The sequence below is a fragment of the Acanthaster planci genome, linkage group LG11, assembly GCF_054643075.1.
Source record: "Acanthaster planci isolate LZ-2023a linkage group LG11, COTS_SCS, whole genome shotgun sequence".
NCBI lineage: Eukaryota > Metazoa > Echinodermata > Asteroidea > Valvatida > Acanthasteridae > Acanthaster > Acanthaster planci.
Window position 1 is genome coordinate 15939631 of NC_141787.1, and position 26297 is coordinate 15965927.

The window sequence follows — 26297 nt, forward strand, 5'->3', positions numbered from 1 at the left end:
TACATGCGTAGAGTGACTGCAGAATTGGAGTTTTTCTGCATTTTATTTGAAAACATTCTACACTCTTGTTCCTGCTACACAAAGAGTTCATTCAGGTACAATTCATTCCGGACTGAATCAGATTTCAAATCAACTTCTGCAGCAAATATGTTTAATCTATCATTTAAAAAATATTTTGTTGTCTATTTCCTCAAAACTTTAGTTACATATTACAACTTTCAAAAGTTAATAAAAACTCCCTCTAGCAACATAAAGCCCTAATATGACCTAGTGGACACATATGTCAAACATGAATATCATTTTACAAACCAAGTACATGTATATGTATTTATAAACTAAGATGTGGCATGGATTTACAAATTGAATCCGAAATTCCATTTTCCCCAAGTTATGATATTGCAAATGTGATTATGCACAATGTAAATCTTCCTCACTTTTCAAAATACATTTACATGCCTAATTCCGTTATCTGTGCAGCAAAGTATTAGTCAGCAAACAACATGCATTACACAACCATGAAATGGCCTTCCATCAGACAGGCAAATGACGCCGTTGGTATTTGAGAAATGTTACTTTAAATCTGCTGTAAATTTCCTTTTTTTACCCATAAATCATTAAAAGACAGGCATTCTATAACATGTATTTACCAAAATCACAGTTGGATTATCGATGTGTTGTTTCATTTGCAAGTTAAAATGAACATTAAAAGACCAAAGATAACCTCCAACATGCCTGATCCTTAAAATATTTAATTAATTACCTTTCATCGTGAAAGTTTTTGTCAACTTTCCCCAATATACCTAATCCTTAATCAAAACAGTGAATAACTTACATATCATTGCCTTTCAATTACAAACGTCATTTATTTTTTAAAAGAAGTTGGAACATTTACACAATTTTTGACACACTCCATTCCTCCAAAAACTACAGACACAAGTCAAATGGTTAGGAACAAACCCAAACTGTCTTGGCTTGAACAAGTCATCTTTTCAGTAGGTGATTTTCTGAACTTCTGCACTTCAATTCAAAATTGTACTCGACTAAACAGGTGAAGCTCTTTACTATCTCACAGATGATGTGGCACTTTTTTCACACTTTTTTTTTCAAAAGTAGACACAAAACATGGTTTACAATATAACAACATAAAAAGGTTTATGTAAAGCGATTTCAGGACAAATACAATGTAGGCCAGAAGACTGTAAGCCTGCACTAATTTCTAGCACTAAAGAAAATCCCCAAGCTAATTTTGACGCTGCTGGGCACTGCAGATTTTTCATCAGGCTCACTATTGGTACTTATAGGCAACACTTTGAAAAATGTATCAGTCTGCTTTTTAAAGACTGGCAACTGCTATGGCTGACCATGCACAAGCAAAAAGGCTTACACTGTATGTAACAGACATAAGTAACATACAACATACATGAAAATTCAAGAATAATTTTCATATTTGGCTCTAATGCACTGCGACTGATGATTAAATATGGATAAAACTGGACATCTTAAAAATTGGTTTTTAAATGATATCATTCAAATTTATTTCTTGAAAAGTTAAAATGATGTTGCTTAAATGTCTTAAACTGTTTACTTTACATGTACCTTTCAAGACAGACATTAGTTTTTTCGTGTAGCCTATTACCCCCCAACCTGCTGGCTGTAAGCCCCGCCCCTTGAAAGGTCATCCTATTGCCTGAGGCTTCTTATTGAGCTGCTCTGTACAAAGTTCCCATTGACACCACTTATACCAAATTCAGGGCAAAATTGCGTATCAGGTCAGGGCAGTTCGAGTCGAACCCCGCAATGTCTAGCATGCCTTTGTCTGCCGGGTCAGCAATGGAGAAGCTGGTGGCTGACATACCGGCCACGATCAGCTTGGCGTCAATTTTCATTGCCTTGCGGTAGTCGCGCAGCGCCTGGGACGGGTGGACATCACCAAACCATGTCTCATTGTCCGTGTAGACAATGAAGACATCCACAGGGATCTTCTTCTTTCTGGCGTGGATCATTGGCAGAGCACAGTCTGTCCCTCCCATATTGAGCTGAGAATGGAAAAACCAGGAAACACAGAAAACAAACATTCAGCCAAGTGATAATGCTTTGCAGATTGGTCAACTGAACCCAAGATCTTGTTGATAGTTTACAAGTTTGTTGATGAGACTCCGAGAGCCCAGCTCTGGTATTGTGACACCCGTGTCCATAAGCAAGACACCTGTCATTGACCCCTAGGTAATTGAGATGGGTGACAATTCTTTAAGCGCCTGACAAGCCAGGGTGAAGCTAACACAGTGCCTTGAGCACTACATGTGCTAGTCCTAATCACAGACTTACAGTCAACTCTGTTATAACAAGGTTGCAGGGACCAGACCAGAGGGACCAGACCAGAGTGACCAGACCAGAGGGACCAATTTCAAAGAGCTGCTTAAGCACAAAATTTATTTAAGCACAAAAAACCTTGCTTTCAAAAAACCTTACACAAAATTTGTTTAAGCGTGAAGAAACCTTGCTTAAAAAACAAAGGTTACCAGCTCAAACTCTTTGTGATTGTCATGCTCACCAAAAGACAGCCGAATATCATTCCAAACCAATATACATCACATGGATTTTGGCTGGTAACCTGATTTGTCGGGCAAGATTTTTTCAGGCTTTAAGCAAATTTTGTGCTTAAGCAGCTCTATGAAATTGGCCCAAGAGAGATTAAGGGCTTGCTTTTTATTACCAGCTGGACCAATTTCACAGAGCTCTTTAACCTCAAAATTTGTTTAAGCGTGAAAAAACCTTGCTTTATAAATCAGGTTATCAGTTAAAACTCCACGTCATGTATATTGTTTTGGAATGATATTCGGCTTTCTTTTGGTTAGCATGACAATCACAAAGAGTTTGAGCTGGTAACCTTTGTTTTTTAAGCAAGGTTTCTTCATGCTTAAACAAATTTTGTGCTTAAGCAGCTCCATAGAAAAGGTGTGGAGAAACAAAGAAAAACTGAAAGAATTCAACAAATTGGGATTCTCAGACTCAGCTCTTTTGGTTGTAACAATGTTCTTTCCATCAATTGAGAGGAGTCAACCGACTCTGCTCTTTTGGTTGTAACAATGTTCTTTCCATCAATTGAGAGGAGTCAACTGACTCTGCTCTTTTGGTTGTAACAATGTTCTTTCCATCAATTGAGAGGAGTCAACCGACTCTGCTCTTTCGGTTGTAACAATGTTCTTTCCATCAATTGAGAGGAGTCAACCGACTCTGCTCTTTCGGTTGTAACAATGTTCTTTCCATCAATTGAGAGGAGTCAACCGACTCTGCTCTTTCGGTTGTAACAATGTTCTTTCCATCAATTGAGAGGAGTCAACCGACTCTGCTCTTTTGGTTGTAACAATGTTCTTTCCATCAATTGAGAGGAGTCAACCGACTCTGCTCTTTTGGTTGTAACAATGTTCTTTCCATCAATTGAGAGGAGTCAACCGACTCTGCTCTTTTGGTTGTAACAATGTTCTTTCCATCAATTGAGAGGAGTCAACCGACTCTGCTCTTTTGGTTGTAACAATGTTCTTTCCATCAATTGAGAGGAGTCAACCGACTCTGCTCTTTTCGTTGTAACAATGTTCTTTCCATCAATTGAGAGGAGTCAACCGACTCTGCTCTTTTCGTTGTAACAATGTTCTTTCCATCAATTGAGAGGAGTCAACCGACTTTGCTCTTTTGGTTGTAACCATGTTCTTTCCATCAATTGAGAGGAGTCAACCGACTCTGCTCTTTTGGTTGTAACAATGTTCTTTCCATCAATTGAGAGGAGTCAACTGACTCTGCTCTTTTGGTTGTAACCATGTTCTTTCCATCAATTGAGAGGAGTCAACCGACTCTGCTCTTTTGGTTGTAACAATGTTCTTTCCATCAATTGAGAGGAGTCAACCGACTCTGCTCTTTTGGTTGTAACAATGTTCTTTCCATCAATTGAGAGGAGTCAACCGACTCTGCTCTTTTGGTTGTAACAATGTTCTTTCCATCAATTGAGAGGAGTCCACGGTTATTGCAAAAATCAAAGCTTGCAAATCAAGCCACTTTTTTAACCCAATCAACTCAACCCAATATTTTAAAACCACAAAGACTATTAGTACAAAGTAAATTTTCTCTTCATAAGGCCATTTTTATGTATGAATACAGCGATAAATCTGTCCACAAATAAATCTTGCTTTAAAAATATTTCTTAAAATGAAAAAAACATGCCCTAAACCCTTCCAACTTACTGAGTTGACAGTACGGATGACTTCATCCAGCCTCATCTTGGAATTGATTCCAGCATCCACCAGATGATCACAGAAAGCCATGATGTAATGGTTCTGCTCGGTTCTCATGGTAACCATCGCCATAGCAGCAGATGCTTCTCGGGCCATGATGTTCTCAATTCCGTTGACGCCACTACAACTCATGGAGCCACTGACGTCCAGAGCTAGCAGGAAACGCTTGCCGGTTGGCTCAACAAACTAAAAATAAAAAACAAGACACAAATAAGAGCAAAGAGTTTAGAAATTATGAATTGTGTGAGGCCCATCAGTGCATACTTTGTAGTCCTAAAACAGTCAGATGATTTCTGGAATAATGCAGATGTTCAGCTCCCCCCCCCCCCAAAAAATTTGGCAACTTAAGTTCTGCAATTTTTCCTTCTATGTAATAAGTTTTCAGCATGTTTGTCAATTATGACACTGTACACTCTCTAGCTCAAAGCTTCAAGTAAAAACTTACGGGATGAAGTCATGAACGCATACAAAGACATTTGAAGCAGAACAGTGAAGTTGATGTTTATCTCCTACCTTGAACGTTTTGTAGAAAGCGTCATCCAGCGCATCGCAAATTGTCTGCACTGGCGTCCATGACAGCTTGCCCTTGTGTCCTTTCCCCTTCTTGTATTGGTAGAGTGCTGCCAGGATGTGGATTGGGTGGACACGGGCTTTGCGCAAACGGTTCTCATCCCGCAGCCGTTCACAGACCAGCGCCGTCTCCTCGGTGAGGGGTTTCAAGAGCTCGATGGAGGTCAGCTTGCCCAGGTTGCGGATCATGGCTGTCATGGGCATGGATTGAAGCAGAGCCTTCCAGACCTGTCGAAGAGACGATGAGCAAGTTAGCGGGTAACTCTGGTCATCAGGTTATAAAGAGAGGAGGACGTAAGCTGGTTATCTGTGCTTAGTATCTAGGAGGTCATTGATTGAAGTCCAAGCAATACAAGTAAACAGTTTTCATAAGCTTTTCAAGAATGTGTCAATGGAACTCTTGACCTACATCAACTGATTTGAGAAACTGTGTGGGCAGATGTTCCCAGGCAAACTGATGTTTCTCCACCAAGGCGATCACTTCCGTTTGGTCTGTGGAAAGCCGGGCTGTCTCAGCATCCTTCAAGAAGGTCAGGACTTCCTTGAAAGAATCACTGTGTTCTTCATCCTCCTTGACTGACTTGTCAAGCTCCTTCCAGCCTTTAACCACATACTTCAGCACCAGGCCAGTCACTGATGGATTGGAAAAAAAATGCTAAGCAAATCTTTTAGTCTGCTTAGTAAACTGAAACATACCTGTGCTAAACAGCTCCAAGAAATTTACGCAACACGGTGATATGATAACGAATAACATTATGTGGATGCCATTACGTAGTTGATATTAAACAGCTTTATCCAAGTAACTTAAAATAAAAACAATGATTTTTCAATAACTGGAAGAAGTGCATCATCTAGCGAGTCAATTATATGAAAAGATGTATCAATGACTAATTGATATACTATGGGAAAAATATGCAATTCAGATGAGTGATCAATTGATTGACATTGGGACTGGAATCTCATTCATCCTGACTCACCCTCATCTTTGGGCTTTACGTGTCCAAGCCGGAGAATATCTCGATGAGTCCAACCATTACGATTCCTGTACTTGGTCACAGCATAGGCCAGTTGTCTTGGATTCTTCTCATTGTACCAGCGGGAGATTGCCCGCTTCTGGGCCCGCCCCCAGCCTGTCCCAAACCCGCCTTGGATCTTCTCTACGAACTCCACAAACTGGAACAAGGTGGTCGGGATGCGGCAGATCTTGGGCATGGCCTCGTAAGCCTGTTGCTTAACCTTGACGTGTTCGCAACGAGCGCACTGAACCAGGGCGACGAGAATGGGGTCTTGTTTGGCGGTACGCCCCTCTAAGCTATACTCCAGGATTTCTTTGACAACATCTTCTCCCCTCCCATCTTCAATTAGTTTCTGGATGCACTCCATGTTCTGCAGGCCTAGCTCCTTAGCTTTGCAGTAGTACGTCCCTGTCTCTGAGCCTAGACAGAGGAAGCGACGTAGACGGTCCATGTCATCCAAAGTCCAGACATATCCCCCAGCGTTGTTACACACCTGGCTGGCTGTCAAGGGCTGGCTTTGAGGTACGGGGCTGTTTTCCGCCATTTCAATGACTTTTCAGAAACAATCTGTAGAATATATATGTACAGATGGGTATGTAGTGAGTAAAACAAGTCAAATCCTGGCACTCTTCAAACTAAAATCACATTGATAGTCACAGACAATACACCGGCTAGGCCCGATACTGACATGTGATAAGCTCACTGACTCTGTTCAATGAAGATGTTTGCCAACTCAGCCTTAGGCATCAACTGAAGAATTTATCCCGGCACACAAAAATAACTAGCTAGCAAGACCGGATACAAATCATACAGGAAAGTGGAAGAAATGACCCTGGCAACAGTTATTTGTCTGATAAGTAGTATATTACTACTACCAGACTTCTAGTACTAGGCCTACATTTCTGGGATGAAAATTCCTTGCGTGTTCAATATTAAAGCACAGTGACCAAAACTTTAAAAGTAAAGGGGCGTTGTAACTCATGAACAGGATGAATATCACAACAGTAACATACATCGGGGGGCCTAGATGCAGGGCCGGTCTAAGAAATATAACTGTTGGCGAGCGCCCGAAGTATTGCACAGGAATGAGAAATAGCCGAAGGTTACCCCAGCCTATCCCCTGCGACAAGATGACGTCAACCCCTAAAATAAACGGGGATTTTCGAGAATGTGAAACGTTGCAGTTTTTGCAGTTCTTGCACCACACAGAGACATCCAGCAAGCGGTCCCAGTTAAATATAAAGTGCGCCCTCATTTGTAGTTAACTAAAAAATTAATAACGTGCCAAGAAAGGTCAGAGGTCTCTTGAAGGGCAATTTAGGTCTGGGTGCCGCCTCTTTATATGATTGTAGTGCGCGTGCGTTACTAGTTGAACAATCTACTGACATTACTTCCACTAAAACCATCATGGCAGACGTACTAAAATTTATTCGCGAGTACACCATCGCAAATAAAGAGATTACTGAACGCGATGACCAAGTTATATTTGGTGAATTCTCGTGGCCGAAAGATGCCAAGACAAACTACGGAGTTTATGGGTAAGTTGCCTCGATATTTGAAATCCGTGGCACAATATTGCATTGAATGACCAGACAGGCCCATCACCATCACATTATCACGCCATGCACGCCGCCGAAGTACGCCAGGCTACATCATGGCAGAAATGAACATGGAGACTGGAGCTGACGACTGACAGACAATACTTGATGCCCCTGTGTAGTACGAGATTTGCCTGAAAAACTAAGTGTTTTTCTAAGTAATCTTTCAGCATTTTCTCAGCTAAATTTCACTTTTTTTGACAGTTGACATCTAAATTGTTATCACTTCCTGATGGTTGTTATTTAATATATTTTAATAGAAAATTGTTGTCTGTGTATGCAATCTCTCCACATTGTTTAATGTTCAATTATTGTTGCTGTATACGATGCGAGTTGCGTTGCCCCATGGTGATGTCATAACATGCCCAGCATTTAGCACATGCATGATGTTGCTTTTGTGTAAGATTATTTTACACAGCCATGACAGTGACAGGCCTCCCTTTGAAAAATTGTTCTTCATGTTCTTAAGGGAGTTAGCTCCACTTAAGGAAGTATTAACATCCCTGATGGTGTTGTTGCCAGGTCTCTAATTTTGCCACCTATTGTCAAGTCTGACTGGTTTTCATAGTAAGTGGTAAAATAAGGGACCTGGCAACTGTACGGTCATGGACGTTAGTCATGTTAGTATTCCCCTTTCTAAATTTTGTATTGGATCGGTGAGTACGACAGATCCATTACAAAATTTGAAAAAGAGGGATACTAGCTGTTTTCTCAGTAGAGCTTGATCCATAGATGTTCTGATGATAGGTATGATTTGTTGATATGCGAGATCACTCCATCTTTGCATGATTGCTTATCGTACTGTTTGATTCCTCGATAATTCTGCTATCGGTCAATCAATTTTTGTTTCTCATTCATGGTTTTTTCAAAACAAGCATGACAATTAAAAATGAAGACGTCATGCAGAATCAACCAACTGTGCAGAGTAATCAGGCGATAGGACACATTGTTGCTTTCTGATGGCTAATTAACAACTTGACGAGTGCTTTGAACAGGTTAAGCGGTAACTTAAGCTTTTTTTTTCAAGCTGCCGTGCCTGTACTGGCAGGGCAAGGACCGTAGCAAAAGTCATGCTTTGGTCATGATTTGTTATGTTGACTCTTTTGAAAGAGGGAAAAAAATTGAAAGAAGTAGATATGCCAATGCATGAGTGAAAAAGTCAAAAGCCAGTTCATGGTTAAATATATGTATTTCTTGCCTGTATTTTAGAGAGGATTTGTTTTTCAGATCAACTCCACAAATCCAAAAGCTGTGATATCATGTTCATAACCACTAGGTTTCCATCACAGTTACACAAATGCTGCCAGTGCCGCAAGTTAACAATCTTTAAGGTCACATTCCAGAAGAAGTTGAAAGTTATTTCAAACGTAGGCAACATTTGTACTAGTGGAATGGATTCCTACATGTAGGAGGTACACCAGTTGTACCATAAGCATCTCATTGATATTAAGTTTTCTGTAATAAATAATAACTTCTCTGATCTGCGCTACAAATTCATTTAAATATCCCCACTCAGTCCTTCCCGTGTGGACAACAGTTGTTCAAGGTCTTATACAAAAACTGGTTTAAAGTGCACAATAATTGTAGTGTTAAAATAATGCACAAATTTCAAATTATTATAATTAGAACTGGCAAAGACGCTGGTGAAGCCAAGGACTATTACACTGTGGACTCCATCTTATTTCTTCTGAGACACGTCAAGCTTACCCATCCTAACTATGTGCGGCAGGCTGCCGTAAGTACTTGCCTTTTGGAGAAAAATTCTAAAAGGACTGTGTGACTTCACAGTCAACCCACTTTATGTGTATCAGAGTTGTTCTTGAAGAAAGTACAGTGTTAAAGCTAGCAAGCAGTTTCATCTGTTAAAGCTTTCTAGATTTCTCCAACATTTCTTAGACCTACTAAAATCAACCCACCCTTTGTTTTTGGAAGTCACTGTAAAAGGATTCTTTAGCTTCCAGGAAAGGACATTATAATCCATAAAAAAGGTTTGCACAATTTGATTCGCTTTACTGAAGGTTGAATGTATTTGGATGTTATTCGTTGTTACCAATAGGCAGCAAACGTTCCTGTTGTACGTCGTCCTGACAGGAGAGGCTTGCTGGCCTATCTGAAGGGAGAAACAGGTTTGTAATTGCTACTGTAACTAGAAACTTTCAAACAAATTTTCTATTAAAACTGTTGACAAAATTTTTTAATTTTTTGAACAAAAGTTTGCAGGTGCTTTTTGGTAACGTTCATTCTTCTGTTGTTTCCAACAGCCACGTCTGCCAGTATCGACAAAAGTGCACCACTTGAGATTGCTATACAGAGACAGACTCAGGGTAAATATCGTCCTAGAGGGTAGCCATCTTGGTCATGTTCCTTGACTTCATGTAGAGGTTTGCATAGCATGCAGGCCATTTGGTTTATATATAGGTTGGTCATCAGGTACATTCAGTTAGTAGCCAAAACACAAATTGCACCATCGTAATATGCAGTTTTTATTTACCTTTTAGCCAAACGCACCACTGATGACACCCAAAATGACCCGTCTAAGAGAATTCGCTTGGAGATGGAACAAGTGCAGAAGGCCAAGGTACCAGACTAAGGGTTTCTTTGAATTTGAACCTCAAACACTGTTGTCTTGGCAAGGTACCAGGCTGATTGTTGAAACAATATCTAGAAACGTGATGAAAGTAGTATTCATTGAAATCTGAAAAGTCCATGTGACCATTTGCAGTGTGCACGCTAGTTATAATGCCAAATTTTTTACTCAACCTCAAAATGTTCTAAGCTCTGAAGTATTTGAAATATCGCTGTTCTTACTGTATGCAATTACATGCTTAAAATGTGACAAATTCACTTTTATATGTGTGATAATTTCTTCTTCACATTTGTTCTTGTAGGAACGACTTGCGGCCAAGCTGGAACCATCCAAAGAGGGCGCTGTTGTCACCACAGATCAGATTAGGTGTGTACTTAGGAAATCAATGACAATAGATTTGGCCAGGTTGAAATTGCGTGTACATGTATTTGTATCAATTTTCAATGTTTCCTCGGCTCAGAAACGTGAAGTTTTGCACATAAGGTGCAATAAATTTGATCTTAACCTCTGACCTAACCTCTACTTTTCAGGTCGCTCTCAGATACCATGTCCGTGGAAAAGATCGCAGCCATCAAGGCCAAGCTGAGAGCCAAGAAGCGAACTACCATCAAAGTGGACGAGGACGACCTAGGCACGGGGATCTTGGAGCAGCGTAGCTTCATCGATGCTGAGGTGGACGTGACCAGGGACATCATGAGTCGAGAGAGACTATGGAGAACCAGGACTTCCATCCTACAGAGCACTGGCAAGGTAAGCACAGTGGGATGGGCTCTTACGCATAGCCGCATGAGGGCGCTCTAGCTCTGTTTAATAGTACAGAAGATGACATCGTGCAGGGACTCGTAAATGGACTTGTTGTTTTAGGAGTGCTGTACACGTGCTGCAGGCAACGACAGAAGATGGAACCCATGGTAATGAATGACTCCAGAATGGTTTGTTTTGTTTATTTATCAGTGATTGATTATTGTGATCTTGCAGGATTTCTCCAAGAATGTCTTTGCTATACTGCAGTCTGTGAAGGCACAGGAGGACGGCAAACAGACAAAACCTACCACGCAGCAAAGAACTGAACAAACTCCAGCTATTCAGCAGGTGTGTAACACCCATTCTCTCCATTTTTGTGCATTTTGCTCGTCGTTCCAGCACATTCACCCAATTGCACCTGTTCTTTTGTGGCACCCATATTTCATTCAAAGTTTATCTTTCTCTGCCGTCCACAGAGGGAATTTTGTGTCGGTATGTTGCTCATTTGTCTGATCGCAATCTTGTTGTTATTCTCATCTAGGATCCTCGGAGGAAGCTGACCACTCAAACGCAGTACAATCGTTACGATCAGGAGAGATTCCGAGGAAAAGAAGGTCAGAGGTCATTGCCTAAACAAACTAGATCAATTTGGACAACCTTAGTTACTTTGAAAACACTGTCACACTTTTGTCTTTAATATTCGTATCAGCGGGGTCAAACTTGTTGTTTTTATTATCTACAGAAACCGAGGGCTTCAAAATTGATACCGGAGGTACATACCATGGCATGACACTCAAATCTGTAACGGTGAGTCAGGAATGTGCAATGATTTCAGAGTGTCATTTCTCCAAACAACCTCGTACTGGCAAGTCCTGGATAAAAAAGAGAAACAAGGAATTAGTCCAACTCGTATAAAACCATGACTCTCATAGTTCTACTGTTTAAAATTTCAAATCAAATTTCCAGCATAGCTCATACAAAAGCAGCGAGTGGTTTTCCAAATTTATCTTATCTCAGTCGAGATGGGCAATTTTGCCATCTTAAATGTGAAAGGAAAATCTTCAAATTCACATCTGCACTTTGGACAATTCAGTTCAATCCTGGAATGTACAAATATGTCTCAAGTTAAACAAGCATGCATCTTCATTGTGTACAGGAAGGGGCCAGCGCTCGCAAGGCTCAGACCCCAGTCCAGCCCCCACGGCGAGAGATCACCCCCCAGCCCAAGCCGCAGACACCCCAGAAGCGCGTCTCTCGCACCCCTATCATCATCATTCCAGCTGCCACCACATCGCTCATCACACTCTACAACGCCAAGGACATCTTGCAGGACTTGAAGTGAGTCTAAAAATAACTAGATAAATAAACACCAGCTCAGTCATAGTCAATCAGTTCTTGGTAACCTGTTGAGGCATTGGCAACCATAAACAACAGGCCAAGACACTTAATAACTATTTATTTTCTCCATCTGAAATGGTTTGTCTCTCTCTCGCATCATCAAGGAAGCATATTTTGGTGTCATTTGAAGAATCTGTAAGTTGTCATTTTGCAAGCTGCAATATCGAAATATTGAGGATCCTTCATTTTGTTACCAAAATTTTGTTACCATTTTGTTACCATTTGAGTTTCAGAAGATGTCATTGTACTGTTTCACTGTTAATTTATTGAAACATATAAAATGCCTCTTCCCAAGGTTCTGTACATCGGACGAGAAAAAGTCCCAAGGAGCTCGCAAGGAGAACGACGTCCTAATACAACGACGAAAGGACGATGGCAGCTCGGTGCCTTACAGGGTGGTTGACGCAGTCAACAAGCTCTCTCCCCAGGACTGGTAAGGAGATCAGATTGTTCCTTCCCCTGAAAAGCACCACCATCTGGTAAATGTAAAATAAATGTTATACTGCTTTGCATGAGAGATGCTGCAGTATTGACCCTTTCCTCAGCTACAGCAGCGAGATAGATCCTTGATTGTAGAGCCTTGTGCAAGATAAATATTTTAAGAAGTTATCACGGTACAGTCAGATTAATACCAGTGGACCAGGTCAGCCGCACCAACCTGCTTGATAACCGTCGTGTCTCTGTGGGTGTTTACTCATTGCTGATGTTTATTTCCTGTGTGTGTGCAGGGATCGTGTCGTTGGTGTGTTCGCTCAGGGTCCTGCTTGGCAGTTCAAGGGTTGGCCCTGGCTTCTCTCCGATGGCTCCCCCGTCGACATCTTTGCGAGAAGCAAGTTACAATTCTCTTGTTTTGGAAGATTTTATTGGAAATAGTTGATCTTGACGAAAGTCATGCAGCAATGCATTGTGTGCTAAATGTGTCCAAATAGAAGTAACCTCTTGTAGTCGTACGCGTATTCATTTCAAGACCAATTCAAATCTCTCCTTTTCGCATATCTTTAATCCAGATTTTTTTGTTGGTTTTTCAGTTCGTGGCTTCCACATCAAATTTGACGAGATGAAACTGGACCCCAACATCAAGAAGTGGAACGTTCACGTTTTGGTGGTCAGTCGCACCAAACGCCACCTGGATCGGGCCTGTCTCCTCAAATTCTGGGAGATATTAGACAAGTACGTCCAACCATGTAGGGATAGATTAGTCCTCTCAAAGCCACCTGTGAAACTTTCTTCAGATCAAAATTTGGAGAGAAGCAAGCTGTGTGAAACCGTACACCAAGCTGCCGACATGTAGCATGGCCTAGTCTTCACACGAATGTTTGCTTGCTTTTGCAATCCATCGCAACCTCATAAAAAACTCCTTTTTTCTCTTTCTTTCCAACCTTAACCCTCCTATGGTTTTACAGCACAAATGTGCACAAATGCCCACAGTCACTGGTGAGCATGTAGTTTCTATATGGAACTCAAACATGCACAGGTTCAGTGTGTACACAGTAGGTTGTCAGCACAAAATGACCCAAGGTCTTTTGTGCAGTCCTGTTCACTGCATTTGGTTTACTGCACAATTATGCACATGAAACAGTGAAGCACAGTTGTTGGGCAGCACAAAAGTGCAATCTGATATTCCTGTGAGGGACTGTTGGTGCAGTGCACAACACAACACAGCTGTGCTTCTTTGAGGTGTTCACCAAATGACCCAAAGAGTGACTTCAGCATAGGAGGGTTAATGAGTGTGATATATTGTAAATGACCCAACCACTCAACCATATCACTACGTATAGTCAAAACATCATTTTAAGGGTTAATGAATCTTTTTTCCCTTTTTGTCATGATTGTCTTTCTCAGGTACATGATCAAACACAAGTCACATCTGAGATTCTAAGACACATCCGTAGGCAGATGCCACCATGGACCACTACTTCCTACGACTGACAAGATCCAGATGATTTTGAAGCGTAGGATGTAGTCTGTCCACTTTGCTCCTGGGTGTTCAAGGGCTTCGTTACGATTTACAGCAACTGCACAGTTTGCAGTTACATCATGCCCAGGGGTAGGAACTGATGTACAAGTCACAGACAGCGCCTAGTCTCTGGACATGCAGTGGCTACATCTGTGGTCAGAGCGATGCTTAGAGCAAGGGTAAAAAATGGGATGAGCACTTGTCAGTGTTCTTGGAAATATTTTCGTACCAAAATGCTCAAAATATTGATTTTGTTTTAGTTTCACCATGTTTGCATCTGTGTATTGTTCTATTCCAATTTAGAATATTATTGACAATTGAAAGTTGTACAGAAGGGAATAACTTTAAAGATTTTGATGCATTGAAGATGTTTCTAAAAGCACTCTGGCATTTTCTCAATCATTTTTTTTTTGAAAACGAGGGCCCTACATTGAAGCAAGAGATTTATTTCCCCATTTTCTCAAACGTACCAAAAAGCAAAGTATCTGGCAGCCATTTTGTAAAAATAAAAATCATTAAATCTGCTTCATGGAATAATTGGTTGGTTTTACCACAGTGACGTACAGGGTAGTTTTGGTGTACCACAAATCGACGTACCGTCCGTAGACTTTGTTGGTGCAGCAACTAGCCCTGATACATCAGCGAATCGAATATGGCGCCTTGAAGACCACACCCCCTTTAAAACGTTTGTGTTTTCCAGTTTATTTCAACTCCAATCTAGTTTTTTTTTTTCACAAAGCAGTTTTCATCTTTTCCCTCCAGCGGAAAAGCCATTTGTAAATAGTCATTTTGTACTGTATCATATGCGTATACATGTAGATGTAGGGTAGTGAATTAAATCATGTAGGATGGCAGTAAACAATATTTGAAATCAGTCAGATTTGAAATGGGTTGCCAGAAAGAGGTCCAAATTTCAATCTTGACTCTCCAAATTTGCATGACATCCATGATGTAGCCATTTCTGATGTACAGACTGAACAAATGTACCGTTTCTTCCTGGCAATGATTGGATATTTATCCCCAATTTGTACCATAATTGATCTCCAATGTGTTCTCAGCAGTATCACATAAATGATTGTGCACTGTACCACCAACCCTGTATATTAACCATTAAAAGAAAGTGTTTCCATTCAAGCACTTTTTACTGATCTTTTTGGAAGCCTTTTCTTTTGTGAGTTTGTGTGTAAATAGTTCAAGAAAACAGGGCAGTTTCCGATGGAAATAAAAATTTAAATACAGCAATTGTCTTCCTTACCACCTGAATGGTGAATATTTACTCTGTACTGTTCAGGCATGCAACTTCGTCTTTGAAAAAAAAGGAAATTCCTATCTTTACAAGACTTTGGACAGTGTTTTTCAATGGCATGAGTGTGAAGTAAAAAATGAGGAAATCAGCCGATCCGAGGAAAAGTTGCATGCCTGACTGTTAAAGATGACCAGTAGAGAAATAGTCAACATTCGTTCTTCACCTCTCAAAATCCCAAAATCTGATATCCCACCAAAAATTATTCTGCAAATCTACTACTACAAACACAAGGCTGACTTGATGCTATCAATTTTTTTTAGAAACTTCCTAATACTATAGAACAAAATGATAAACATATTGAACATGTTAAGTATTCTTGCATTTGAAAAAATAAACCATAGAAAGATGACAGTTGGAAATAAACAGAAGACAAGAATTGTAAAATTTCATTTGAAACATTTGAATGAGTCCCCATTCCAAGCTCAAAAGGGTATTTATTTAACGAAGCATTTTTGCCCATGTACATTTCACAAATGGAAGATTCCTCACCACAACTGAAACACTTAAGAACAAGAGATTGGTTTAACTTCCTCTTCTCTATCAAACGGAGACTGTCAACAATTTTAGTGAAATCAAATCAAAGGAAGATCATTTTTTGTTAAATTTTGTACAAAAATAATCCGCCCTGTAGAAGCAAGTAAATAATTTTGACTTAAAAATATGCAACTTTTGTACACTTTAACTTTGGCAGATGTTCCTTTTTTATAGCAAACTATTACTGGCAAAAACTATTTACAAATTACATACATCCCATTGAAACAAATCTCGCTGTTAAGTTTGGAGATGATAGTGCTTCACCAAATGTCTTGGAAAGAAAACTTCCTTAAGCCCATATCCTGCATGTTCCATCAATTCTTCTTTTCAAAGTATTCTGTATAAAGTACCTTGAACTTTCATGGTCATTCCTGCTCATACTTCTCTAAAATATCAAACTTTAAAAATGAATATGTACAGATTCACTTTCTTAGTGTCACCTTTCAAAAATATTACTCAATTTAAATAAAATAATGCCTGGTACGTGCACCGTTCACACAAGTTTGAAACAATCTTCACAAAGTAAGTAAAACATTAGTAGCACCGTTTTGCTGGCTTGGTTCACAATAAATTTAAGCAACGTTTCAACATGTGTCAAATACTGGCCGAAATCAATATAAACTGTGATTGAGATTGCTACTAATAGACTGCAGTTTGTCACTTTAATTATCTCCATGACCCTTGACCTTCCTGCATCTGTCTTGGCATGCCAGGCCCAGGAGGGCCGGGGCCATACCTCTGGGGGTTAACAATGAAGGGTCTTGGTGGGTCACTCACTGGTATGGGAACAAATTGGGCGATCGCAATCTGCTGTGGCAGAGGGTACTGACTCATGACATGGGTCTGAGGTGGGGGACCAAGCCAAGGGTTAGGGTTCACTGGCTGGGGTAGGGGGACAAAGTCACCCGATCCTAGGTGCTGCTGGTACCCTTGGTTGGCCCCGCCCATGAGTGGGTACTGGGAGTGTGTGAGTTGGTGGGGTGCAAAGAAGGGTTCAGATGGAGAAGGTGCGAGGAGACGGGTGGCTTGTGGGTTGGGGAACCCTGGATTGGGAGTATTCTGACAGGCTGCAAACTGATAACCGGGCTGTGTGGAAGGAGCCATCTGATTGAACAGTGGCTGGTGCAGGCTTTGAGACTGACCAACAGCAGCTTGTGTAAGACAAAGTGTGTCCCTTTGATCTGACTGCTGGACATTCACTGGTGGTGGTTGGGATGCAAGACTGCTTTTCTCTTCCTCTCGTGGCAACGGTTGGACAGGCTGGACCAACCGTCCCTGAGATTCAGTACTCCCATCAGAGTAGGACACAACACTCAGTGGACGGTTTGGGGTGACTGGTGAGTTAGACTGTTCTGGTTCCCTGTGAGGGAGTGCCGAGTTGGTCAAAGAAACCATTTTGTCTGAAGAAAGACCACCAAAAAGGGTGAAGACAGTAAATCTGGGTAAAACTGACATTACTTCTATATCAACTACTTTCTTATGTCTTCAAGCTGCAGCAAAATTAGGAATTTCTAGCAGTAAACTGAGTAAGACATGTTAGCGCACGTACCTACCTGCCACTTCCTGTTGCTGCATGTGAGATTTGGTGGCTTCTAGTTTTTGGGAGATTTCTTCAATCTTCCTCTCTATGTATGACAGATGGTCCACACCGTTTGAATCATGGCTCACCATCATGTCTCCCAAAATGCGCTTTCTGAGAGAGAAAAACCAAAAGAAATGTTGGCGGTAGGGAATCCTACACAAGCAATATTTGGCCATGTCCAAAAATGGGCACTGTTGTCTCTGACTACAGGTTGGTTGATGGCAAAACTATTCATTATAATACAAGAATGGCAAAACTATCCAACCTTGATACAATGGCAAACTATCTACCTTAATATATGAATGGCATAACTATCTATCATAACACAAGAATGGCAAAACTATCTAACACAATGCCAATGCGACACCTTCAGACAGTCTACAAAGTCAACTTTGCTAAATATGTACCTTCTGAACTGCAATGCTGACAAAGTCATGTTTAGCTCCTCTACGTCTAAAGACAAGTCAAGCTCATCCTTGGCAGATTCGTCAATGTCACTGCCAACCAGGTCCTAAAAAAAACCAAGACACTAAATAACCTCTAAAAAAATTAAAAAGGGGACAGAAGATTATGACTTGTTAAGCTTACAATTGAAGCAAAAGACTCACTCCAAAAACTCCAAAGTTCTCAGCAATCTCCTGAAGTTGCTGCACAGTGTCCATACTGACTGAACTACAAGAACTCAGCAACAACATGGCGCTAGGTAAAGGAATGACACAAAAAAGAAAATTTGCCAACAGATTTCAAGGTAAATTTTTTAACGTCATCAACACACTTCAGAAAAGCAACAAATTTTCTTTACATACCTTGTGAATGGCATCATAAGTATAAAGTCTTCAGAATCATCCAGCAAGTCAAAGCTGTCAGGGGGAAAAAGGAAAAATTTTGACGTTGACAAAACTGTAAAATGTAAAGCAAGGGAGATGGAGCAATTCAGCGTTTTATATTTACCTTCGCAACTCTTCAAAAAGTCTCGGGCTTTCCTTCTCCACTGCCGTCAGCAAAGGAATCTCAACGCCCAAATTATCCACCTAGATATACAAACACAAAGGTAACACATTATCCATATATTCATATATGAATAATGTATTCATATATGAATATATATGCAAATTATTCATGTCATGTATTAATAATGCACATTATGTATTCACATACTACGACTTTATCAAAGTAGGTACATCGACCTGAAAGACTGTCTCTTACGAGGCTTTTATAGTGCTGATACAACATATGACACATATGCCGTCCTAAAAGCGTTCATATTAACAAAAACATACAAACCATCCCTACTGATGGACATGGAAGAGCCTCCGAGTGTAAACACAGAGGATTTGTTTACATTTACCTGTTGATACAGGATATCCTCAGGTTCAGACTCATCTTCTCCACACATGAGGTCAGCGACCTCCACGACGGTCAAGCAAGCATCACTGTCGTGGTTGATCAGATGTACCTGGTACCCATCATGGAAATCAATGCTGGGGGTGCAGAGAGGATGCAGGGGGCAAGACACAATGAGAACCATGCCAACGAGTAACTCTGTCTTTCAAGATGGCAAAATATCGAAAAATCCAGCTACAAAGATGGCAAAGAATTTTAAACTGAATCTTACAATTCAAAATTAAACAGCCAACTCACAGATAACCCATCCAATCTGACGATAAACTCACCGCTTGACAATCCACGGCGCTTCATCTGTTATTGCTTCAAGAGGAGGCAAGTCTCTACTCTTGTCCTCTGAGGGGGGATTCGAACCTCCGTCTGGAAGCGGTACATCCACCTCTGCACCATCTTAAAAGCAAGCAATTCAATTTTTCTGCCGCTGAGAGAGATTCTGCTAGGATGAAAATGTCATACCCTCCTAAATTTTAGGTTTGTGTATTCAAGTTTGCTGCAGCTTTTGTGTATTTTTAAGTTAATTTTGCAGCAGAATTCATAATGATAAAAGCAGGACAAATAAAGCGATGTACATCAATGGACACCTAGGAACACATGTATAAAACATACCCAATCAACTTACTAGATCACAACATTTGTGACTAGAGAAAGATCAAAATTTCAACTTTGAGAAAGGTTAAATTTGAAACACTTCAATTATATTGTGTCCCTGGCACATATCTAAATTGGTAAATATGACAAATAATTATTTGAATCCACATTAAAGCAGTTGGGATAGAACATGTTCCACAGCTCTGACATATTGCTTCAAGGGTTTCCGCTCAGTTTGAAGGGGGTACCTTCCGGGGCAAGTGGGCTCTCCTCCTGTTCCTGGGTCATGTCCAGCAATTCTCTTTGGTCATCACTGGCATTCTCATCAAATTCTGTGACATCTTCCAGGGTCAACATGGCTAAGTCCGGTTGCGGTACATCACCCTCCAACTAACCAAATTTCGTATTAAACAAAAGAAAAAAAAAATTGATTTGCATTTCATAAAACTCTTCAAATCACTTTGAAAACAGGATGCAATTTTCATGTGGACTCAGCATGTACTTGTTTTATGCGGTAAAAAAATCTTGACATAATGAGAAAACAGGAGCTTGACAAAAGCAGGGGGTGGAGCTTCAATTTACCGGAGGCGGGAGGAGTTGATCCAGGTCGTCTTGTGTTCTAGCAAACACTGCTAAACCTTCTTCCACCAGGGCGTCGTTAATGTGGATGTCTTCCTCCGTCGTCGTGTCGCTTAGCAACAGGTATAACTCATCATTCTTTATATGGTGAAATCAAAAAATCAGATATCAACAAATCAAACAAATCTCTTAATTTAATGCGACAAACAACAAAATGAGAATGGAGATAGGGATATCATTCTATTTCTTTACAAATGGAGAAACTACAAGATGCTATTGAAGAAACTTGCATTCACAAATTCAACAAAAATGACAACTTCAACAGATGTACAAGGCCACAAATGCTCTACCAATGACATTGATTCTAACATCAAAATCATCAGGAAACTATTGCATTACATGGGAGAAATGTAGGAATTTTAACAAGTTGACATCAGTTCTACAAATGCTCTTCACTGATTAACTTGCACTATCTCTGATGGGGACAGCTCACCTGAATTTCTGTGATCAAGGCTATCAGTGGCTTCCCTGCTGTCATAGCGAGGAGTCGATCTCGAGCTTTCATTGTCCACTTGTCCTGAGTAACCAACAACAAACACTGATGCAAACAACATTCCCAGTGTCATTTGGAACTTTGTCATTTGTCATTACCATCGTCACTCGGTGAGAAGGGAATAGCGTCTGGTAAATTAATGAGCAGGAACAATTAATCTGGGTTCCAAGAATAAAGAAATTTACAGGAGAAAGGGGACGTTGGGACTGTAAAGAATTCCAATTTTGTTACCTCTGCCGGAGCAATGAATGCCAGTCTCGCATTGTATGCCTGGATGGGCAGTTTCAGAAAGCAGGATCTGTAAAAACACACGAGGAACAGTTATCAAAACAAACTCATTCCCAGTTAAACAGGTAAGTGAAAATCTCTGACAATCGTGGACACTGAAGTCTTGACAACACTGATTGCACCCACTAAATCACATGACTTATACTGGGTATCAACGCCATGGCAACCTGTGTTTTGAGTGTTGTTTACAAACAGTAAGCCAAGTTAGAGAATAGTACCCAGTAAATCAGTAGTCCGAGTACGGTACCTACCGTCTGCGTTATTTTAAGTAAATGATACTTATGAAACACTTTGCTTGTGTGGACGACGTGTTTGTTGATATTTAATACCCACTATAAGTCACATGACTTAGAGGGTGTAATCGGTCTATTTTGGGTGAGATGATTCAATTCTACAAGAAAGTGGAAACCAATCAACTTACTTGAGTAATCTCAGCGACGATCTTGACACAGTGGCCACAGTTCCGTAATCTACATACAATACCTGAATGCAGACAAGAATACTTTTAAGTTTCAATAATTTTGCAAATACGTAACTTCCAAAGCTTTGTTGATAAAGGAAGACAGATTCTGAACACCACTGCATTTATATACAGCCTTTCTTGATGGGTTAAACCATAACCTCCACGACCCACCTCCAAGAAATCTACTTTTGGGATACCGGTGATGACGGCACGGTGCCAATTATTGTCACTGAGGTAGAGCGCACAGCAGACCTGACCCACGGCAATCATGCACTCTGGAAACTCGTACTTGTTTCCCTCTGGGTATGAGTAGATAGATCTACAAAACAATGTCAAAACATTTAAAAGACGTGCATCAATGTGGGACTAACATCTCATATGAAAGCATGAATAACAAATTAGGAGAATTATGTATTTTGTGATGTTTGTAAAATTTTATGGAGTGATCGTGACTCCGTGAGAATGTTTCCCCCTACCCCAAAACGCACGAAATTAGAAAATTTGATCAGTAGAGAAATTACATACTCCAATTCATCCATGAGATCGTCCAGTGCATCATTTCTCAACTTGTCTTTGAGTTGGATAGAAAGCCTGTGTGGAGTGAAGACGGTGGCCACGTAGACCTCGATGTAGTCTTGGATCGGTGGATATTCACAGTAAGAGTAACTAAACCCCCAACCCACAGAATCAGCAGGTATCGACAGTCTTGATAGCTAGGACAAAAGAAGAGGGCATTAAAGGAGTATCACTCAGAGACATCTCCATCTTTACATGATTACGAGCGAGAGGAATGAGACAATTTAACAGCATTTGAAACAAGTTTTAGCTTTCATCGGTGACTTCCCCTTTTTTTGGTCTTACTTTTTCATCACCAATATTCAGACTATCCACCGGCATCTCTTCAACTAGCATCACTAGAAGGCGACCTAGGAATGAAAAATTCAATGAATCTTCATGAGTTCAAGCTTCACTGATACGCTCTGCAAGCAGTTTTATGACAAATTTCTTTACAGCTATCAAAACTGTCACACACTTCACCCTCATTGAAAGATTTGAAATGACATCTGGGTTACATTCATGCAAAGTGCTGTTATTTGGTTTACCGTATCCCTTGTAGACTAATGTGGCAGTGTCTGGCATCATCATGATGAGAGATTCTACATCTCGGAAGCCAAGTTCGTCAACGGGGAAGGATAAACCAAACATCCTCTGCCAAAATAACCAATCAAACAAAATAAGGCATGTTTTGTCAAGTCAAAAGCATTTTATCACTTTAACACCCAAGATGCAGGCTTCTTGATAATACAGAGTCGTTATCAAATGTAGACCTATTGGTAATATTTTTGATCATTGGTATGGAAAAGTCTTTGATGAAAAAACAACAAGATGGGATAGAAAATGCCTTGCCTAACTGACACAAAAAAGTCCAGCATCTCAAAGCCAAATTCTAATGACTGGGGAAAACAGACACGAACATGGACAGAGCACACTTTGCATGAATCCTGCTGATGGACTATGGAAGTCGACACATTGATCCACACCAAAACACCACTCACTTTTGAGACACATGGACCCTTCCCAACCATCAGCTCACCTGGTAATAGAAAGCCAAGTTCTTCAACAAGATGCCCTCCGGATTTTTCTCCAGCAACTGACGGACTTTGTCCTTAAGATCTTGGAAGCCTTGGGTGGGATTAGGGTTCAGTTTCTTGTTTGCCTTGACGTTCTGGTCGGATGAGCTAGCCTTGGATTTTGCAGATTCTGTTAAAAGAAGATGAAAAACTACTTGGAATGAGAAAACAATAATTTTCTGTTCTTGCTGTAGCAGAAAATTCTGTGATGACGGTATTTCAAGGAAGCTTAGTTTATCACAATCATACATCCTGCATCTGAAGATTTTGTTCTTGCACGGTTTTATGAAGTTCCTGTACCAAACCTTCAAGCTCAGAACGGGGATTATAAATCAAACGAATCTGTAGCTAACAGAGTTTTCAAAGTGTAGGTGCCATCCGCTGTGGTAAAAGTTTCTAGGAAGAGCTCACCGACTGTCTTAGGTTTGTACGTCCTGACATCGTAGAGTTTCCAGTCACCTTGTTTCTGTTCTCTCTCTACGGCAACCACTTCTGGCATGGCTGCCATCAGCTCTGTGACACTGAAGTAACCCAGCGACATCATAGGAAGTGCTTTCTTATATTTTTTCTAAGGAAAAACAAGAATTGGTCCCCCCCCAAAAAATGGAATTTATTACAGAAGATTTAAGTTTTGTTATACTTGTTCAAAGTTTTATCTTCATATTCATGGTATGCATAAGCTGATTCTATAGAACTTTTAATTGAAATGAAGGTCTTTTTTGTAAAGTCTACAAAAAAAGTCAAAGTTAGGTACCTTATACTCATCTGGCAAGTAAGCTGCCCACAGGCCTTCTGGGTGCCGTTCCAAAATCTATTTGGACACACAAAGCAACATTGTGATGTTAGCTTCAAAGATAACACAAGGAAATTTTTATAAAACAATTGTGGAATAATACAAGCATTTCCTCACAAAAAAACATTTTGAACAGCCAAATATCTACGGTCCAGTTTGTTTCAGAGGGATTTGGATTGCCATCAGAGGTCTGTCATTGGTTCACTTACACCAAAACCTGCTGAATGGATGGAGTGAACCAGTGATGGGATCACTGGTTGAGATCAAGATCCATGAGAAACAAACAGGCCCTTAGGCATTAGAGAAGATGAAACAGGAATCTTTATACATAACATTGATCATGTAACACAAAGCCAAGCGCTGATTTGCCAAGTGACTGAAACCTTCTTATGCAAAGCATACATGTAAACACTAGCGAGAAATGTTTGCTGACAAAAAGACTCTAAATATAAACACCTGTCGAATTTGTTGCAGGAACTTTGTGTCAAACAATTCAGACGTCAAACTGCTGTCTTCCGAGGAGGCATTTACATCCTTTGAGACGTCTTGTGATGCATTTGAGCTTTTCGTGTCTTGTGGCCTTGTACGTTGGGCAGATTGTGGCTCAGTTAGTCTCCCTGGCTGCTCGGTAGAGTTTGCATAACCCGCATTTTTTGACATGGTACTGCTGTGGGAGGTGGCGTTACTTGGCCGTGGGACGTTAGAATCTGATTTTTGTTTGAAATTGTCATCGTCCTCAAAACTACAACTAGCAAGAGGTGCCTTTCTGCTATCTGTGTGGTAAAACAAATATAGGAAAACTATTTATACTGTGAATGTATCGTGGAATGACATCTCATGTCATGAAGAGTTACAGCTGTCTGTGGTCACTATCATCAAAGGCAGTATTTACAAATGTTGGCCGAAAATCTGCTTTTAGCTACATTGCCTACTGTTTACACGCTGAAACCTTGCATGTGATGAAAAGCTGTTAAAAATCCACATACAAACTTTACAAAAAATCGTTTCTTCACGAATTTCATTATTACAGCCAAAATAGCAAATAGTGTGACTACCGGGAAGTGATGAGTCTACATTATCTCTCTGAACATGTTCTGTTTTGTTAGCTCGAGTGGGCTGAGTGGATGATGGAACTGTTTCAGAAGTTGGTTTATTGACTACTGGGTGATTAGACTTCTCATAGATTCGGAACTCATCTCCTCTCAGTCTTTCTAGGGTCACAAAGTCTGGCATGGATTGACACATGTGTGCCAGGGACTCAAACCCGAGTTTCTTGAAGGAGATTGTGTGGCCATATTTCTCCGCAAACAGTCTGTCAAAGTGTACGTTCAAGACTCCGTTGGGGTGTGTGATCAAGAGAGATTTGATCTGGTTGCGCAAGTACGCCGGAACAGAAGGGGACAGAGCGGGCGGGCCTCTGTTGTTGGGCCGGGTATTGAGTGATATGCCCCCTGCCGGTCGCCCCGGCGCGTTCGCTTCTGTCAACAATGTTCGTGCGCCAGCACGTGCTGCCCCTCGCCTTTTTTTCAGGCATTTCAAAACATCAACTTTCTGCCTGGACACCAAGCTATGGATATGTCGGGTCGATTCTCCTTCCACGACTCGCACGATAAGTTGCCCTCTTTCCCAACAGGGTCTGACAGTGTCAGGGATGTCTTGTAAGAAGTCTTGGCAAGTGTTGTATCCCAGCTGACGGAAGGGCAACGGCCGGCCCTCGAAACTTTCATAGTCCAAGGCAACTTCCTCGGGTGTCAGGCCCAAAGGGGCGGACCCAACCAGCCCCCTAATGGACTTCTTGACGGATTCTTTCAGCTTTGCCTGGTCTGACATGATGCGTGTCGTTTCATAGGGTATGATGGACCAAACAACTGCTGATGACAAACGGAAAATTTATCAGAAAATCCGTCTATCGGTCACTCAGTTCCGAACAACTTCCATTACACTGAAATCGCGCACGTGTACGACGAGGGCGACCGCTCGATCGACTGGCCGGACGGTAAACTGCCTGGTACACAATTCCCTACTCAACAGCATTAGACAATTACCATGAGTACCAGCGAATTCGAGAGAGGGCGTCAAGCATCATACAGCCTTTAACTTTGCTCAGCGCTCATGCATAAAAATAACCAACTGATTAATTACAGCAACATAATTTCCCAGGGGCGTATCCACGGGGCGTACACCCCTTTTTCACTCAAAAAATAAATAAAAAAAGAGAGGACGAGAAACCCAGCCCCAATGTGACAAATGGGTAAAAAAAAAAGTTCTGCTGCCGATTGTTCAACCTCGCTAATTTTACGGCCGCGACTCTCACTTTTTTAGTTCATGACCGCCCCCCCTTTGAAAAATCACGGATTCCCTGGCATCCCCAAACATATTTTTTACTTCAGCCCAAGAGTGGAATGATAGGCATATGTTGG

At 40.8% G+C, this 26297-nt stretch overlaps 3 protein-coding genes across 6 annotated transcripts; 1 reads left to right on the forward strand and 2 right to left on the reverse strand.

Annotated features, from left to right (window-relative positions):
• Window positions 1-24: 24 nt before the first annotated feature.
• Window positions 25-7115, reverse strand: LOC110976417 (RNA-binding protein RO60-like). Of its 2 annotated transcripts, none has more exons than XM_022229669.2 (6): window positions 6980-7115; window positions 5834-6439; window positions 5266-5489; window positions 4800-5084; window positions 4236-4472; window positions 25-2036 (listed from the first exon to the last, which is right to left on the reverse strand). In XM_022229669.2, exons 2-6 carry the CDS (start codon window positions 6414-6416, stop codon window positions 1737-1739), a joined length of 1629 nt encoding a protein of 542 aa, XP_022085361.1. In that variant the 5' UTR covers window positions 6417-6439; window positions 6980-7115; the 3' UTR covers window positions 25-1736. The 2 variants fall into 2 exon arrangements, with proteins under 2 accessions (XP_022085361.1, XP_022085359.1); XM_022229667.2 differs by having other exon boundaries at window positions 6886-7096.
• Window positions 7116-7244: 129 nt separating this feature from the next.
• On the forward strand, window positions 7245-15293 carry LOC110976418 (parafibromin-like). The gene is made up of 15 exons (XM_022229670.2): window positions 7245-7410; window positions 9097-9205; window positions 9527-9596; window positions 9732-9794; window positions 9969-10048; window positions 10359-10423; window positions 10588-10807; window positions 11036-11149; window positions 11343-11415; window positions 11544-11608; window positions 11958-12139; window positions 12495-12632; window positions 12928-13028; window positions 13228-13369; window positions 14042-15293. Exons 1-15 carry the CDS (start codon window positions 7280-7282, stop codon window positions 14076-14078), a joined length of 1590 nt encoding a protein of 529 aa, XP_022085362.1. The 5' UTR covers window positions 7245-7279; the 3' UTR covers window positions 14079-15293.
• A 553-nt stretch (window positions 15294-15846) lies between these two features.
• Window positions 15847-25866, reverse strand: LOC110976416 (tudor domain-containing protein 5-like). Of its 3 annotated transcripts, none has more exons than XM_022229664.2 (22): window positions 24933-25866; window positions 24334-24650; window positions 23839-23895; window positions 23496-23652; window positions 23048-23214; window positions 22557-22662; window positions 22315-22379; window positions 21979-22166; window positions 21625-21772; window positions 21412-21473; window positions 20934-21000; window positions 20643-20726; window positions 20153-20287; window positions 19819-19960; window positions 19252-19372; window positions 18927-19059; window positions 18530-18609; window positions 18385-18438; window positions 18187-18277; window positions 17986-18089; window positions 17550-17689; window positions 15847-17396 (listed from the first exon to the last, which is right to left on the reverse strand). In XM_022229664.2, the coding sequence occupies exons 1-22, from the start codon at window positions 25705-25707 to the stop codon at window positions 16663-16665; spliced, it is 3927 nt and encodes a 1308-aa protein (XP_022085356.2). In that variant the 5' UTR covers window positions 25708-25866; the 3' UTR covers window positions 15847-16662. The 3 variants fall into 3 exon arrangements, with proteins under 3 accessions (XP_022085356.2, XP_022085357.2, XP_022085358.2); XM_022229665.2 differs by having other exon boundaries at window positions 17202-17396; window positions 17546-17689; XM_022229666.2 differs by lacking the exons at window positions 15847-17396; window positions 17550-17689 and having other exon boundaries at window positions 17986-18107.
• Window positions 25867-26297: the final 431 nt, after the last annotated feature.

Bases quoted from the DNA above. Each gene is read 5' to 3' on its own strand.
- LOC110976417 (XM_022229669.2), bottom strand. From the start codon at position 6,416: ATGGCGGAAAACAGCCCCGTACCTCAAAGCCAGCCCTTGACAGCCAGC. The intron at 5,490-5,833 runs GTGAGTCAGGAT...CCAATCCATCAG, and splicing joins CGTAAAGCCCAAAGATGAGG to TGACTGGCCTGGTGCTGAAG. The intron at 2,037-4,235 runs GTAAGTTGGAAG...TTCCATTCTCAG, and splicing joins TCATCCGTACTGTCAACTCA to CTCAATATGGGAGGGACAGA.
- LOC110976416 (XM_022229664.2), bottom strand. From the start codon at position 25,707: ATGTCAGACCAGGCAAAGCTGAAAGAATCCGTCAAGAAGTCCATTAGG. The intron at 22,167-22,314 runs GTAAGACCAAAA...CTTTTGTCCTAG, and splicing joins TGAATATTGGTGATGAAAAA to CTATCAAGACTGTCGATACC. The intron at 18,090-18,186 runs GTGAGTCTTTTG...GGTTTTTTTTAG, and splicing joins AGAACTTTGGAGTTTTTGGA to GACCTGGTTGGCAGTGACAT.
- LOC110976418 (XM_022229670.2), top strand. From the start codon at position 7,280: ATGGCAGACGTACTAAAATTTATTCGCGAGTACACCATCGCAAATAAA. The intron at 11,150-11,342 runs GTGTGTAACACC...ATTCTCATCTAG, and splicing joins AAACTCCAGCTATTCAGCAG to GATCCTCGGAGGAAGCTGAC. The intron at 13,370-14,041 runs GTACGTCCAACC...TGTCTTTCTCAG, and splicing joins TTCTGGGAGATATTAGACAA to GTACATGATCAAACACAAGT.